A 13,687-nucleotide genomic window follows, 5' to 3' on the forward strand; every position below is an offset into this window, starting at 1 on the left:
GAGGTGAATGGCGTAAATGTCATCTTTAGAGCGAATGTCTTTCTTTCCGTTCTTAAAGGGCATTTGTTCCAAGGTCCATAGCCGCTCTACGTGTTGCAGGAGTGCGGTTTCTCCCTCTGTGACTCGGGAGTGGAGACATCTAGTGGCTGTACTTCGGTTGAGAGATTTGGCGAGCGGGCCTTGGAGAGTCCATCCCAAACGGGTCTCGACTGCTGCAGGACAGCCTCGGGGTCCGGTATGAACCCGGTCTATCGGGACAATGAGGTCTGCATGGTTGGAGCCTATCAACAGGGTCGGCATAGCATTGTCTATGAGCGGGATCGGTAACTTGCGCAGATGTGCATATTTCTCCATCAGCTTGGCGACGGGGTATGTGTACCGCGACAGTCCTATTTCTTGGCTGGTGAAAGCGTCTGTAATCTGGTACCGTCGCTCAGGCTGGCCGCTTGCTGCGATAGAGAATGAGACATTCTCGCCCTTTATCGTCTTCAAATCTCGTCTTATTGTCCGAATTGTCATTTGGGTTTCGCTTCCCCGCAGCCCTAGCTGGGCCGCAGCGGAGGCGAGCAGAAGGGTCTTCTCTGACCCGTCATCGAGGACGGCGTAAGTGTCCAGGACTTTATTCTGGTAGCTTAGTGTCACACGCACTACTTTTAGGAGTACTCGGGCTCCACTGCTGCTGGCGGGATCGATGTACATGACGCTCGCTTTGCTGCTGGATGGTGCGGGTGAAGGGCGCCGTCTGTTACTGTCGTGAAGTATGTCCAGATGGGCTCCATCGCACTTGGTGCACCCTTTCTTTAAGCGGCATTCGGCTGCCATGTGTGAGCGCGCACAGCGAAAACAGCGCTTGTTGGACTTTATCCATTGACTTGCTTCCTCCGCGTTCAGCTTGGGGAAGGAGTCACATTGCGCTAGCCAGTGTTCTTTCTCACAGTAGGGGCACACTATCTTCCACTTCTCCGTTCTGGAGGGGGTACTGTGGCTCCTGCTGCTCGGTACTGACTCCGATTGGTGCATCACAGTCACCGATCTTCTTCCATCATTTAGTCGTCTGGTTCCTTCTCTGGAGCCAGGGGTGCTCCGTCCGAATGTATCTAGCCGTAGGCTGCTGACTTCTCTCGCCAGGAAGTCTGCTAGATCGAGGAGGTTCGGTTCGGGGCCATTCGGGTCTCGGTGGTCTCTCTGCCGCCTAAAACGCTCCTGTCGAGCGGGCGGCAGCTTCTCCAAGATCCTTTCCACATTTGAGTTGGCGTAAAGTTCATGCCTCCCCTTCTCTCTCTGCGCTCCCAACATCCCTACCAGGGACTGCACTCTGATGGACAGGTCGTCCAGTGCTCGATTGTCTATTGCTGGGGGTAAGCGGTCGATGTGTCGGATCTCCTGGATCACGTAATCCCATATGCGCCCATACCTCTGGTCCAATGCTACCAGCGCTGCTGTGTATGGGGTGGTGGAAGTCGCGTAGGCGAGCGCTATATTATGTGCGCGGGGTACCTTTAAGTGCTTCAGTAGGATGGCGTATTTATGGCGTTCATCCAATACATCCACCAACATGGTCTCCAGACACATGCGGAGTTCTGTATACTGGGCCCGGTTCTCTTGGGTGAAGTCGGGTACCATAGGCGTGCCAATGTATGACGCTGACTGTGGATACATCGGCGAGCGTTGGGGGAGAGGCCTCCTAGGCGAGTCTCCTCCCGCTCCTTGGTATGGGCTGGTACCGGCAGTGTACCATGGCCCGCTTGTCCAGGTGCTGTTCCTCGGTGCGGGTCGTGCGTCGTGCTCACCCGTGTATAGAGTCGGGGGTCTGTAGCGCAGCTCCGCGGGCGTATAGCCTGGGCTGTACCGGACCTCCTGGTCCGGTAGAGTACTGTGCTGTCGTCGGGCGCGGTTCTCCTCCTCTTCCTCTTCGTCTTCAGTTAGGTCATCCAGTAGTCTCTGGTTTAGCCTCTCCACAGGATATGCTGCTCCTTCCCGGTTGCTAGGTCTCGCTTGGACCGGTGGGGGGAGGTGGTCTGTGGGGGGTATAGACCTCGTCTGTTGGTCAAGTTCAGGGTTGTTTACTCGGCTAGGGGATGCCGCCCTGGAGGTGTGTCTAGACGAGTTCCTGGAGCCTCTGGCGGAGGGAGAGGGTGTTGTCCGTCTGATCAGCTGTTCTATTAGTTGCGCTTGCTGTCTGTTGCGCTCTGCGTCCCGTAGAGCACCAGCAGCTGCTCGCTGGCTGTCTGCTCGGTCTCGGGCCACATTCTCTTCCATCTGAATGCGTCTTATTTCTAGACGTATATGCTCTTCTTCGCTCCGCTGCTGGATCTGCAGTCGGTCGCGTTCAGCAGCGGCGTTCAGGCTGATGAGGAAGGCCTGCTGTAGGGTCCTCTCTGCCTCGCTGGGAGAAGGCGGTTGTATAGGGGAGCCTTCCCTCGGGGTACTCCTTGCGGAGCCTTGGAGCTCTATCTCCACGGTGCTCTCCCCGTCTTCTTCCGTGCCGAGTTCTCTCTCGGTAGCGTTGTATTCCTCCCGGGACTCATCGGGGACTACTTCTTCAGTACTGGCGGGGTGTGAAGTCATGTCTGGTTCCCACTGGTCCCCACCGTGAGCTTGGTCAGTTACATTAGAACCCGTAGGGGCCTCTATGGTCGGGGTAGTCTGGGCGTTGGGGTTAGACATACTTTTACTTTCTAGTTTTACCGCGTTTACTGTTAGTAGAAGACTAGGTTGTTGACTGACAGCGTAAGCCTCTAAGTACTGAGGGAGCCGTCGTTCGCGCTGCGGGCGTTGGTTAGGAGGATCGTTTCGTGGAGTGTTCATCATAGGCCATTTCAATATTAATAACACTATATTAATATTACACTAATTACCATCCGGCTCGAAGGACCAATTGTAACTGAGGGGTACAATTCCCTGACTGTATTGTTAGATATGATACTTACTACCACTACCTCTTGTACTTTAGACTCTGGCCACCCAGTACTAGGCATAAATAATTATGGTAAACACTCCCACGTAGATGAAACGATCCAACACAAATGTACCAAGTCGAAAGTCTGCGTTTAATAATAATTAATACATAGCAAAAGGTATGTAGAGCAATCACTTAATTACATTTATGATTTGAAATAGGATGCACTTTTATGGCAAATGAGTATTCGTTGGTATATCAATAGAGAACGTCCAATCTCTGGTGGCGCACGCGGTAAATATACAACCTGGAATATTTAAGGAATAATAGCAATGATACTTTAATGATTATAGAACTGGATACACTAGGGGGGGATTCCGGTCGCTTGTAAGACAACTGGAGAAGGGGGGGGGGGGGTAGAGTCTGGCTGTATCCGTCTGGCCGAGGGTATCCTGGGAGAACCCACGGTTGTGCGGCTCGGTGCCTCAGCGATCCTCGATCCACAGATGAAAGCAGTTGGACTCTCTGTGGGCCGGCTTCCTCCGGTCCACGATGGAGAGACGTGAAGCGACCTCGTCGTGTAGAGCGTCTCCTCACCTGTCGTCCTCTCCGGGGGGGGGGTTTCCAACACACGGCAGTGTTGGTCTTTATCCCTAGAATAATCACTGTATACAAAGCATAATCCGTGCCTGGGAAGGCGGGCTGTCGTCGGTAGAATAATCCGGTATGCAGGTCCACTCGCTCGTCGGCTCTGGGGCTCCTCGGGTGCAGCCTCACATGGGGTCGGCCACCCTGGATAAGCAGCCAGTTCTACCCGAAACGATGGGGGTACTGACTACGATAGTATTCTCACCGCACGAAGCACTACATATGAATAGACTATTATTAGCTTAATAGACTACGTCCAACTCGACGATATAGTGCCAAATATGACTATTCAAATATTAATATACACGATGTCTCAATACCGATGGTAGGCCGAACTTGGCCTTACTCCCACACGTGGCGTCGCGGGGAGGCTTTACGTCTGTCACTCTATTGGAGGGTAAGCAACTGGACTAAAAAGGGAAGTCCTACTTTAGTAGCGCAGTATATATACGCACTATGAACAAATAGTACCATTAGTGGTGCGGTAGCCAGATTCCTACGCGGAACTAGGACTTGTTCGTACATGTTGAGCGGTACGTTTGAACTGGGTCTGGGGGGTATGGCAGCCTGGCACCAAGGTCTCGACCAATAGTAGAATGGAGACTATTATGGGATGTTCAGTAGGCTAGAATGGATATTCAATGCATATTGTACAAGGAATATACAAGGGATATCAGGGAATATTAGAGAATATACAAATACAATTAAATATATATATATAAATAAATATATATATTCGGTTTAATCTGGCCCTTCACAACAACTACTACTACTGCTACTGCTACTGCTACTGCTACTGCTGCTACTGCTACTGCTACTACTACTACTGCTACTGCTACTACTGCTACTACTACTACTACTGCTACTGCTACTACTACTACTACTACTGCTACTGCTACTGCTACTACTACTACTACTACTACTACTACTACCACTACCACTACTACTACTACTACTACTACTATTACTACTACTACTACCACTACCACTACTACTACTACTACTACTACTACTACTACTGCTACTGCTGCTACTACTACTACTACTACTACTACTACTACTGCTACTACTACTACTACTACTACTACTACTACTACTACTACTACCACTACTACTACTACTACTACTACTACTACTACTACTACTACTACTACTACTACTACTACTACTGATAGTACTAATAGATTCAAGTCAAGTTTGATAATTTTAAGATTAAGATTATGTTTTACTCACCAATGTTGTAGATCTCTGAACTGCCGAAACGTACTCCATTAGGATTTAGCGTCCCGTCGCTAAACACACACACACACACACACACACACACACACACACACACACACACACACACACACACACACACACACACACACACACACACACACACACACACACACACACACACACACACACACACACACACACACACACACACACACACACACACACACACACACACACAGTACAAGAGGAATGAGACCCTAGTTGTAATGACAGGTGAAAGAGATGTTATGTTATATTTCATTGGCTACGCTGTCTGCTTCGCACTATGGGGAATACACTCAGCGCCTAATGCGCGTCAAGGGAAAACTTCTCACATGCACCTTTCCTCTGCCCGACCACGCCCACCTCCGGCCAGCATATAGCCCAGGTGTGGTTGATCAGCTCCCCCTTCCTCATAGTTTCAACGAAACATGTGTGCTCACAGGGGGTGACGGGGCATGCCTGTGGTCAGTCTGGTCACAGGGGGGGGGGGGGGGGAATGCTGCTCTCGGGCGGTCAGTCCCTCTAGCGCAGGGGTCTCAAACTCAATTTACCTGGGGGCCGCTGGAGGTAGAGTCTGGGTGAGGCTGGGCCGCATCAAATATTCCACAAAAAAAAGGGTTTCAAGTATTCCAAAAATACAACTGATCCAATCTTCTCAATCTTTAGCAATAACATTTCAGAACATGAACAGTTCTTCAGAACATGAACGGTTCTAGGGCGGTCAGGTGGCGTAGCGGAGATTGCGTTCGTCACCAACGCCGGAGACGCTGGATCCGCCTGTTCGAATCCAGCTCCCGGCGTTGTCACCAGCTTGGCTGGCCGTTCACACTAATACAATTGGCAGTATTAGAGGGTGGGAAAGCTGGAGGGGTGGGTCCGGGTCGTTGTAAACAGCGACTCCTACAGTTCGGTCGGGGCGCCTGCTCAGCGCGGATAGGATCTAAGGGGGGTAGTGTGATCCTTCCACACGTTACACCCTCTCAGTGAGAGTCCGCGCTGCCAGGTGAAAAGAAGCGGTTGATTGGTGTGTCGGAGGAAGCACGTGATAGCCTCCACTCTCCCAGACCGACTGTGGGGGGTAAGTGCGCAGCGACCAGGAGGGGGATTGGGAATTGGCATAACGACTAACATTAAGATGGGAGAAAAATCTGAGGAAAAAGAAGGGGGGAAAAGATCAAAAAAAGAAAAAAAAATAACATGAACGGTTCTTCAGCTTCTCAGTGTTGTCAGTGGACTCATCCACAGCTATGGAAATGCACTGCATTTTTTTTATTCTATCACAAAGCTGTTTAATCAAATCACCAGCCAGTATTTCAGTTATTCTGGTTGCTGTGCTATCTGAGGAGGATTTGCTTTAGTTTGCCTTCAAACATGGTCTCCATCACTTCAGTCATACATTATTTTATTAGGCATAAAAGAAAATATTGTTTGTTTCCTGTTGGTTGTCAGTTAAGGCCATGGGTAGGTAGGGAATTTATTTTATTTTATTTTAAATGTTATTCTTTCCCACGGCAACTATGGATAGGGAATTTCTTTATTTAATTAAAATGTATATCCGGGTGAGGACTTTTGGTCCTCATTGGAACCTTCGGGGGGGTTCTGTCTCGCGGCCATGGCCGGGGGCCCCGCCTCTGTAAAGGAGAAGTGCGGCTCTTGGAGCTGGAACCCCTTCTGCATCCCGCTGCCGGACGGCTGGCGGGGTGCATGGTGAAGTAGACTGCGGTTTTTCGCATGATCTACTCACCTTGTGCGTTTTGGGGTAACTGTGCCCCACTGCGCATGATTGACGTCCTTCCCTCCGCTCCTCGTTAGGAGGCGCGAGGGGGTCGGACCTCACCCCATGTTTTTCTGATGGTCGTGAAGGGGACCTCAGGGGGTGCATTTGTCGGGGCTACACGCCCTGCTTCGCCCGGTGTCCCATAGTGCGAAGCAGACAGCGTAGCCAATGACATATAACGAAGGTTATCCTATAACCCTAGTTATATGATTGGCGTAGCCGTCTGCTTTTAACGCAGCCCTGGGGACCCGGAAGGGGGAGCTGATCAACCACACCTGGGCTATATGCTGGCCGGAGGTGGGCGTGGTCGGGCAGAGGAAAGGTGCATGTGAGAAGTTTTCAGTTGACGCGCATTAGGCGCTGAGTGTATTCCCCATAGTGTGAAGCAGACAGCTACGCCAATCATATAACTAGGGTTATAGGATAACTTTCGTTATGTTTTACAGGTGAAACAGAGATGTTATGTTATGTTTTACAGGTGAAACAGAGACGTTATGTTATGTTTTACAGGTGAAACAGAGACATTATGTTATGTTTTACAGGTGGGGCGGCTACGTGGCGTAGTGGGCAAGGCGCTCGCCACGAATGCGGAGACGCTAGGCTCGCCTGTTCGAGCCCAGCGCTCCACATTGCTTTCAGTTTAGCTGGTCGTTCATACTAATACACATTGGCCGTATTAGGGGGTGGGAAACTGATGGAAAAATGTTATGTTTTACAGGTGAAACAGAGATGTTATGTTTTATTTTTTTTATCTACTTTTTTCTCCTCCTTTTTCTGTGATTTTTCTCCCCATCCCAATTTACCTCTCGTGCCAATTCTCCCTCCCCTGTCCTGATCGTTGCTCGCATATGCCCCCCACTAGCCGGTTGTAGGGAGGATAGAAGCCTTGCATCACATGTCCCCTCCGATACATGTGGAGGCAGCCTGTCACATCTTTTCACCTGCCAGCGCGGACTCTCATTTGGCGAGGAGTAACGTGTAGGAGGCTCACACTGCCCCTGCCATTTTTCTGACTTTGCTGTGCAGGCGTCCCCAACCGACCTGTAGGAGTCGCTGTTCACAACGACCAGACTACCACCCTTCGACTTCCGACCCGCTAACTCTGCCAATTGAGTTAGTATGACAACCGGCCCAAGCCGGAGGCAACGCCGACAGCCAGATTCGAACCCGGTCTCTTGCGTTGGTGACGAGCGCAATATCCGCTGCGCCACCCAGCCGCCTACAGAGATGTTATGTTATGTTTTACAGGTGAAACAGAGATGTTATGTTTTACAGGTGAAACAGAGATGTTATGTTTTACAGGTGAAACAGAGATGTTATGTTATGTTTTACAGGTGAACAAACAGAGACACTATGTTATGTTTTATGTTCTGCTCTACTGGCTGTGATCTCACCTTCTGCCCTGCATGACGATGCCTCCAGTTTTAGGGTTGATTTTACAGTAATCTCCATGGGCCCATACACCTAGACACAATAGGAAAACAATATATGTGAAAGTATATCTTGTGACTTCCGGTTTGCGACGTTCTGATGAGCAGCCACATGAAAGACCTCCCGGTCAATGAATAAAAAAAAAAGGGGAAGTAAAACAATTCAAAACAAAATAAAAAGTAAAGAGGAAGGATGAACACGAGAAAAAACGAGAGAGAAGCGACCATGCCGCGGTGGGCAGAGGAGCTAATAGCTGGCATGCGGGCTAGCGCGTTAGCTACACAAGCTCTTCAAGCCAGCAATGCAATAGCTAATCAAGAGCTACAAGCTAGTGTACAGGCTAACAAGCAGAGCATGCAAGCTGGCGCATTGGCTGGCGCAGTAGCTAACCAGGAGATACAAGCTAACATACAAGCTAACAAGCAGAGCATGCAAGCTAGCGCGTTGGCTGGCGCAGTAGCTAACCAGGAGCTAGAAGCTAACATACAAGCTAACAAGCAGAGCATGCAGGCTAGCGCGTTGGCTGGCGCAGTAGCTAACCAGGAGCTACAAGCTAACATACAGGCTAACGCAATGGCTATCCAAGTTAGAACGCGGATCATCCAGGGCAGCATCGATGGACTCAGGGAGGAGTTGGAGAAGGGTCGGGGAATACAAGCTAACGTGGCGTTGGACCACAGCGAGGCCCGGCCGGAGAAGGAGCTGCAAGCTAACATGGAAGTTATCACGGTGAAAATGAAGCAGCAAGGGATACAAGCTAACGGGTCATGGGGCCGCAGCGAGGCCTGGTGGGCGAGGGAGCTACAAGCTAACATGGCCAACACGCGGACTGGACTCGATGCAAGGTGGGGTGTTCGGAGGAGCATGGAGGCTGGTTCGGGAGAGGCGAAACAGACGGCCCCCGGGGGAGGGACAGGGAGACGCTGGATACAATCGGACCAACCAGGACTCGGGCACGAGGTCGGCCGGACCATCCGCACACGAGATGCAGGCACGATATAAGATGCGAACACGGAGGCCACACACACCAACCGAGATCCGAGCACCGAGATCAACCGGACCAGCCAGAACTTGAATAACGAGGTTTCACACACCAAGCAGGACTCGAGCACTGAGGTCATACACACCAACCAAGATTCAATATCAAATATGCATATAATGTGATAGTGAATGGAGGTTATGATTCGAGACACACTGCAGACAACACACAGACCACTGGGAATACAGACAAGGTAAACACGCTATTTGGGGAAATTGGGACTTGACTCGGGACATATACAAATAATATGTACTAGACTAAACTATAGACACTAACACACAGGACACACAGCTAAGAGGACGGGGAACATCACATTCGGAGACCTGATCGGGAGCTCTGGAAATGTACTATCATATGAAAGATAAAAATTCAAATAAAATGTTGGACAATAATAGGGACATTGGAGAACCCCCACAGGGGACATTTCCATCGTTATAGGAGGGGCCCTCTCAAGGAGAGCCTTACCCCTCCAACCCGCCAACGGGGGTTAAACAGGGTTAAAAGAATTACCTGGGAAGTGCCAATTGTCTTTAGTCTTCTTTTATATTATTTCTTCAGAGTTATGTTAGAATAGCAGTTGCTTTAAATGTGCACATGGACAAATATGAATGACAAGAATTCTAAATGTTGGACATGAAGAGAGGCTTGGAGAGCCTCCTTTGGGGGGTATCTTCGTCTCTGGGGGGGGGGGGGGGGGCTTCTCCAGTGGGAGGGCTGATCCCCCTCCAAACCGCCAACCGGGGAAAGAGTGCGAACTATATAACCATTTATATCCATGTCATTTTTTCTTATTGTGTTGTTAGTTTAATTTTCATAAATGTATGCGGTGATGTCGGTGACATGGGAGGTACAGTGGGTTCAGTGGGGGGGGGGGGGGGTCGGGGGGAGGGGCCATGGTTCCGGCGGTTCGACCCGGGGGAGGGGGGGCCTTGCGTGTTGTGGGATTGGTGTGGGGGGGGGGGGGGTTCCTGGGGTCCTCGGCCGCCGTGGCCCGGCGGTCTGGTCTCCGGGCCGGGGGGGCACCGGGCTTGTGGTCGCGGGGGGTCGGGGGGCCATTGAGGCGTGGTGCTTTGGCCTTCTGCGGACCTGGGCTTGGGGTTCTCGTGGGCCGGGGGCCTGGCGGTCGAGGGGGGGCTCTGGGTGCTCGGCTCCGCGCATGGTGGACCAGGATATGGGGGTGTTCTGTCTCTCGGGGAGGAGGGCGGGAGGGAGGGGTTTCAGAGCGGCTGGGCTTTGCCCGGCGGGGCCCTGTGTGTTGGGGGGGCCTCTCGGGGGCATGGAAAATAGCGGGCTTGGCTCGGTGGGGGGGAGTCCCCTATCCTTTCCTCTACTGATTCAAGGGACCCGTGTCGCTGGGGGCCCGGCTACGGGCGCAGCGACCTGGGATATGGGGGGCGCCAATGGGCTCAACTCAGGGGGGGGGATGTCGGGGGGGGGGGGGGGGGGGGGCATCGTTTCCGCGGTTTGATCCGGGAGAGTGGGATCTCGTGGGTTGTGGGTTCATTGTGCGTGGGGTGGGGTGCTTGGTGACATGGGAGGTAGCGGGCTTGGCTCGGTGGGGGGGGGGGGGGGGGAGTACCACCCCTCGCCCCTCTACTGGGTCTGGCCCAATCAAATTCAAGGTACCCGTGTCGCTGAGTGCTGGGACCCGCGTGGGACGGACCTGGGATGCGGGGGAGCCCGGTTTCTAGGGGGGGATGGCGAGAGGGGGGGGGTTCCTCTTACGGGGGTCTGGACGGCTGAACAAGGCCATATTCAAGGGACCCATATCTGTATGTTGTTATGTTATGGATGTCACTGTAAATATTGTGTTGTATGTCTATAAATGTTAAATAAAAATTTAAGTTTAAAAAAAAAAAATATATCTTGTATATTATTTTTATATATATATATATATATATATATATATATATATATATATATATATATATATATATATATATATATATATATATATAGTGTCTGTGTGTGTGTCTGTGTGTGTGTCTCTGGGTGCGTGTGCGTGTGTGTGTGTGTGTGTGTGTTCTCACCAGGGTATGTAGAGAAGTAGGCTTTGTGGTACTTGCTTCCATTCTCATCATTCCAGAAGTGAGTTGGCTGACAGGGTAGAGGCTTCAGACAGACCAGCTCCCCACTCTCTCCCCATACTGGCTTACCTACACACACACGCACACGCACACACACACACACACACACACACACACACACACACACACACACACACACACACACACACACACACACACACACACACACACACACACACACTTGTTTTTGTTACATGTTGAGGACCCCTGACTGGGAGGGTACTCTTTTTCATAATGAAATACATGTATGATCACAATTCTTTCAAAAACATTAATTGGTCTGGTTTTTCTATCCAGGTGGGGACTCTCCCATTGTGTAGTCATTTGAATTTGGTAGAACAAAGACACAAAAGACCTATCAATATCCCCTGTGACCAATAGGGGACACTAATAATTATGAACAGAAAGCAGTCTGGCTGGTATTAACAGAATAAACTCTAATCCTCAAGCAGTCTGGCTGGTATTTAAGCATTACATCACGCGCAGGAGTGGTTTGTGAAAAATAAACCATGCCTAGGGGTGGTCGTTAGACCCCCCTAGGCATGGTTTATTTTTCACAAATCACGACTGCAAGTGGTGTAATGCTTTTTTATACAACGGCATGCAAATTTCTCGATTCTGATTGGCTGAAACAGTCATTTTACATGTATGTATTCTTCACAATTCCACGCTCCTGGTCCCAAGACCCGCCCACAACCGAATTACAATCACTCCGCTGAAAAAACAAGATGGCGGACAATAATCTTTAACAAATGGATATGTTGATAGCGTCATAACGACTAAATATAAACAGATTCTGTCACGGCGAATGTCTTAAGTTCTTTAAACAATGTTGGATGATGTAATTGATGGGTCATGAGTCATTGTGGAACAAAATAAAAATTGCGCGGATTGATTGATTGATTGATTTGCAATTTCTTCTTTTTTTTATTATTTTCTTTCTTCCCCTTCCTTGCCAGAGCTCACTCTCTCACATTGTCTGGCTTCCAGACACACTCACTCGGTCGCATACACACCCACACACATACACACACACACACACACACACACACACACACACACACACACACACACACACACACACACACACACACAATGTCTTAGTTGCTTAAACAATGTTGGATGATGTAATTGATGGGTCATGAGTCATTGTAGAACAAAATAAAAATCGCGCAAATTGATTGATTAATTGCAATCTTTTTTTATTTTTTATTTTTTACCTACTTTCAATAGAAGCATCTAAGAATGAAGTTCTATAGAAAGTAGGTCTGCATCCCCTTAACAATTGTGTGTATTGAGCCGTACTGTATTGTACCCATTCTGCATCTGGTAATAAATCTTTCAATCAATCAATCATTCCAATAACAACCACTAACTTCATAATTAAAAACTAAAGAAAAGTTGGATGTGTTAGTTGGTTGGATGTCTTAGTTGAAAGGCAGTTGGATGTGTTAGTTGGTTGGATGTCTTAGTTGAAAGGCAGTTGGATGTGTTAGTTGGTTGGATGTCTTAGTTGAAAGACAGTTGGATGTGTTAGTTGGTTGGATGTCTTAGTTGAAAGACAGTTGGATGTGTTAGTTGGTTGGATGTCTTAGTTGAAAGACAGTTGGATGTGTTAGTTGGTTGGATATCTTAGTTGAAAGACAGTTGGATGTGTTAGTTGGTTGGATGTCTTAGTTGAAAGACAGTTGGATGTCTTAGTTGGTTGGATGTCTTAGTTGAAAGACAGTTGGATGTGTTAGTTGGTTGGATGTCCTACTGAGAACAGTTAGATGCACTTCCGAGCTGCTTCCACATGGAGGCAACTTCTCTTTTTTTCTTTTTTGGGAACTACTTTTTCTGGCGGATGGTTTTTTCAATAAATCTTCAATTAATGTGTGTTTATTGTATAGCAATAAGGTTGGATGAATGTGGCAGTTGTATAAAAGCATTACACCACTTGCAGTCGTGGTTTGTGAAAAAGAAACCATGCCTAGGGGGGTCTAACGACCACCCCTAGGCATGGTTTATTTTTCACAAACCACTCCTGCGCGTGATGTAATGCAAAAAAGTTTTCTTTGCCCTCTAGGAAAAAAATAGTTTTCTTCGCCCTATTTTTTTATTTTATTTTTTAAACCTACTTTCTATAGAAGCAGCTGGGAGGTGCGCTGTTTTAAGTGAGCGTGGGTTATTGAATTGATTGATTGCTAATTTTATTACTGTCCGCCTTGTTTCCAACTGGTTAAGTTTAGGCCCTCTTTCAAAGTTGGTTTGGAAGGAGTTTGGAACCAGGGCTGGTGGTCTATCACCCTGCTCTAAAGACAAACTCTAACCTTAACCAACTTCGAAAGAGGGCCTAAACTTAACCAGTTGGAAACCAGGCGGACAGTAATAAAATTAGCAATCAATCAATCAATCAATCAATCAATTCAATAGGCCATGCTCACTTAAAACAGCGCACCTCCCAGCTGCTTGAAAGTAGAAAAAAAATTAAATTAATCAATCAATCAATCCGTGCGATTTTTATTTTGTTCCACAATGACTCATGACCCATCAATTACATC

General features: G+C 48.9%; 1 protein-coding gene across 1 annotated transcript in view; it reads right to left on the reverse strand.

Moving 5' to 3' along the window:
* The window catches only part of aacs (acetoacetyl-CoA synthetase), a 175,788-nt gene that overhangs the window by 15,335 nt on the left and 146,766 nt on the right, over nt 1-13,687 (reverse strand). Inside the window, 3 exon segments of the mRNA XM_084338144.1 lie at nt 4,781-4,839; nt 7,982-8,051; nt 11,088-11,213. Of these exon segments, the coding sequence (XP_084194270.1) occupies nt 4,781-4,839; nt 7,982-8,051; nt 11,088-11,213 (255 nt within the window).

Source organism: Notolepis coatsorum (genome assembly GCF_963971535.1).
Source record: "Notolepis coatsorum genome assembly, chromosome: 2".
Lineage (NCBI taxonomy): Eukaryota > Metazoa > Chordata > Actinopteri > Aulopiformes > Paralepididae > Notolepis > Notolepis coatsorum.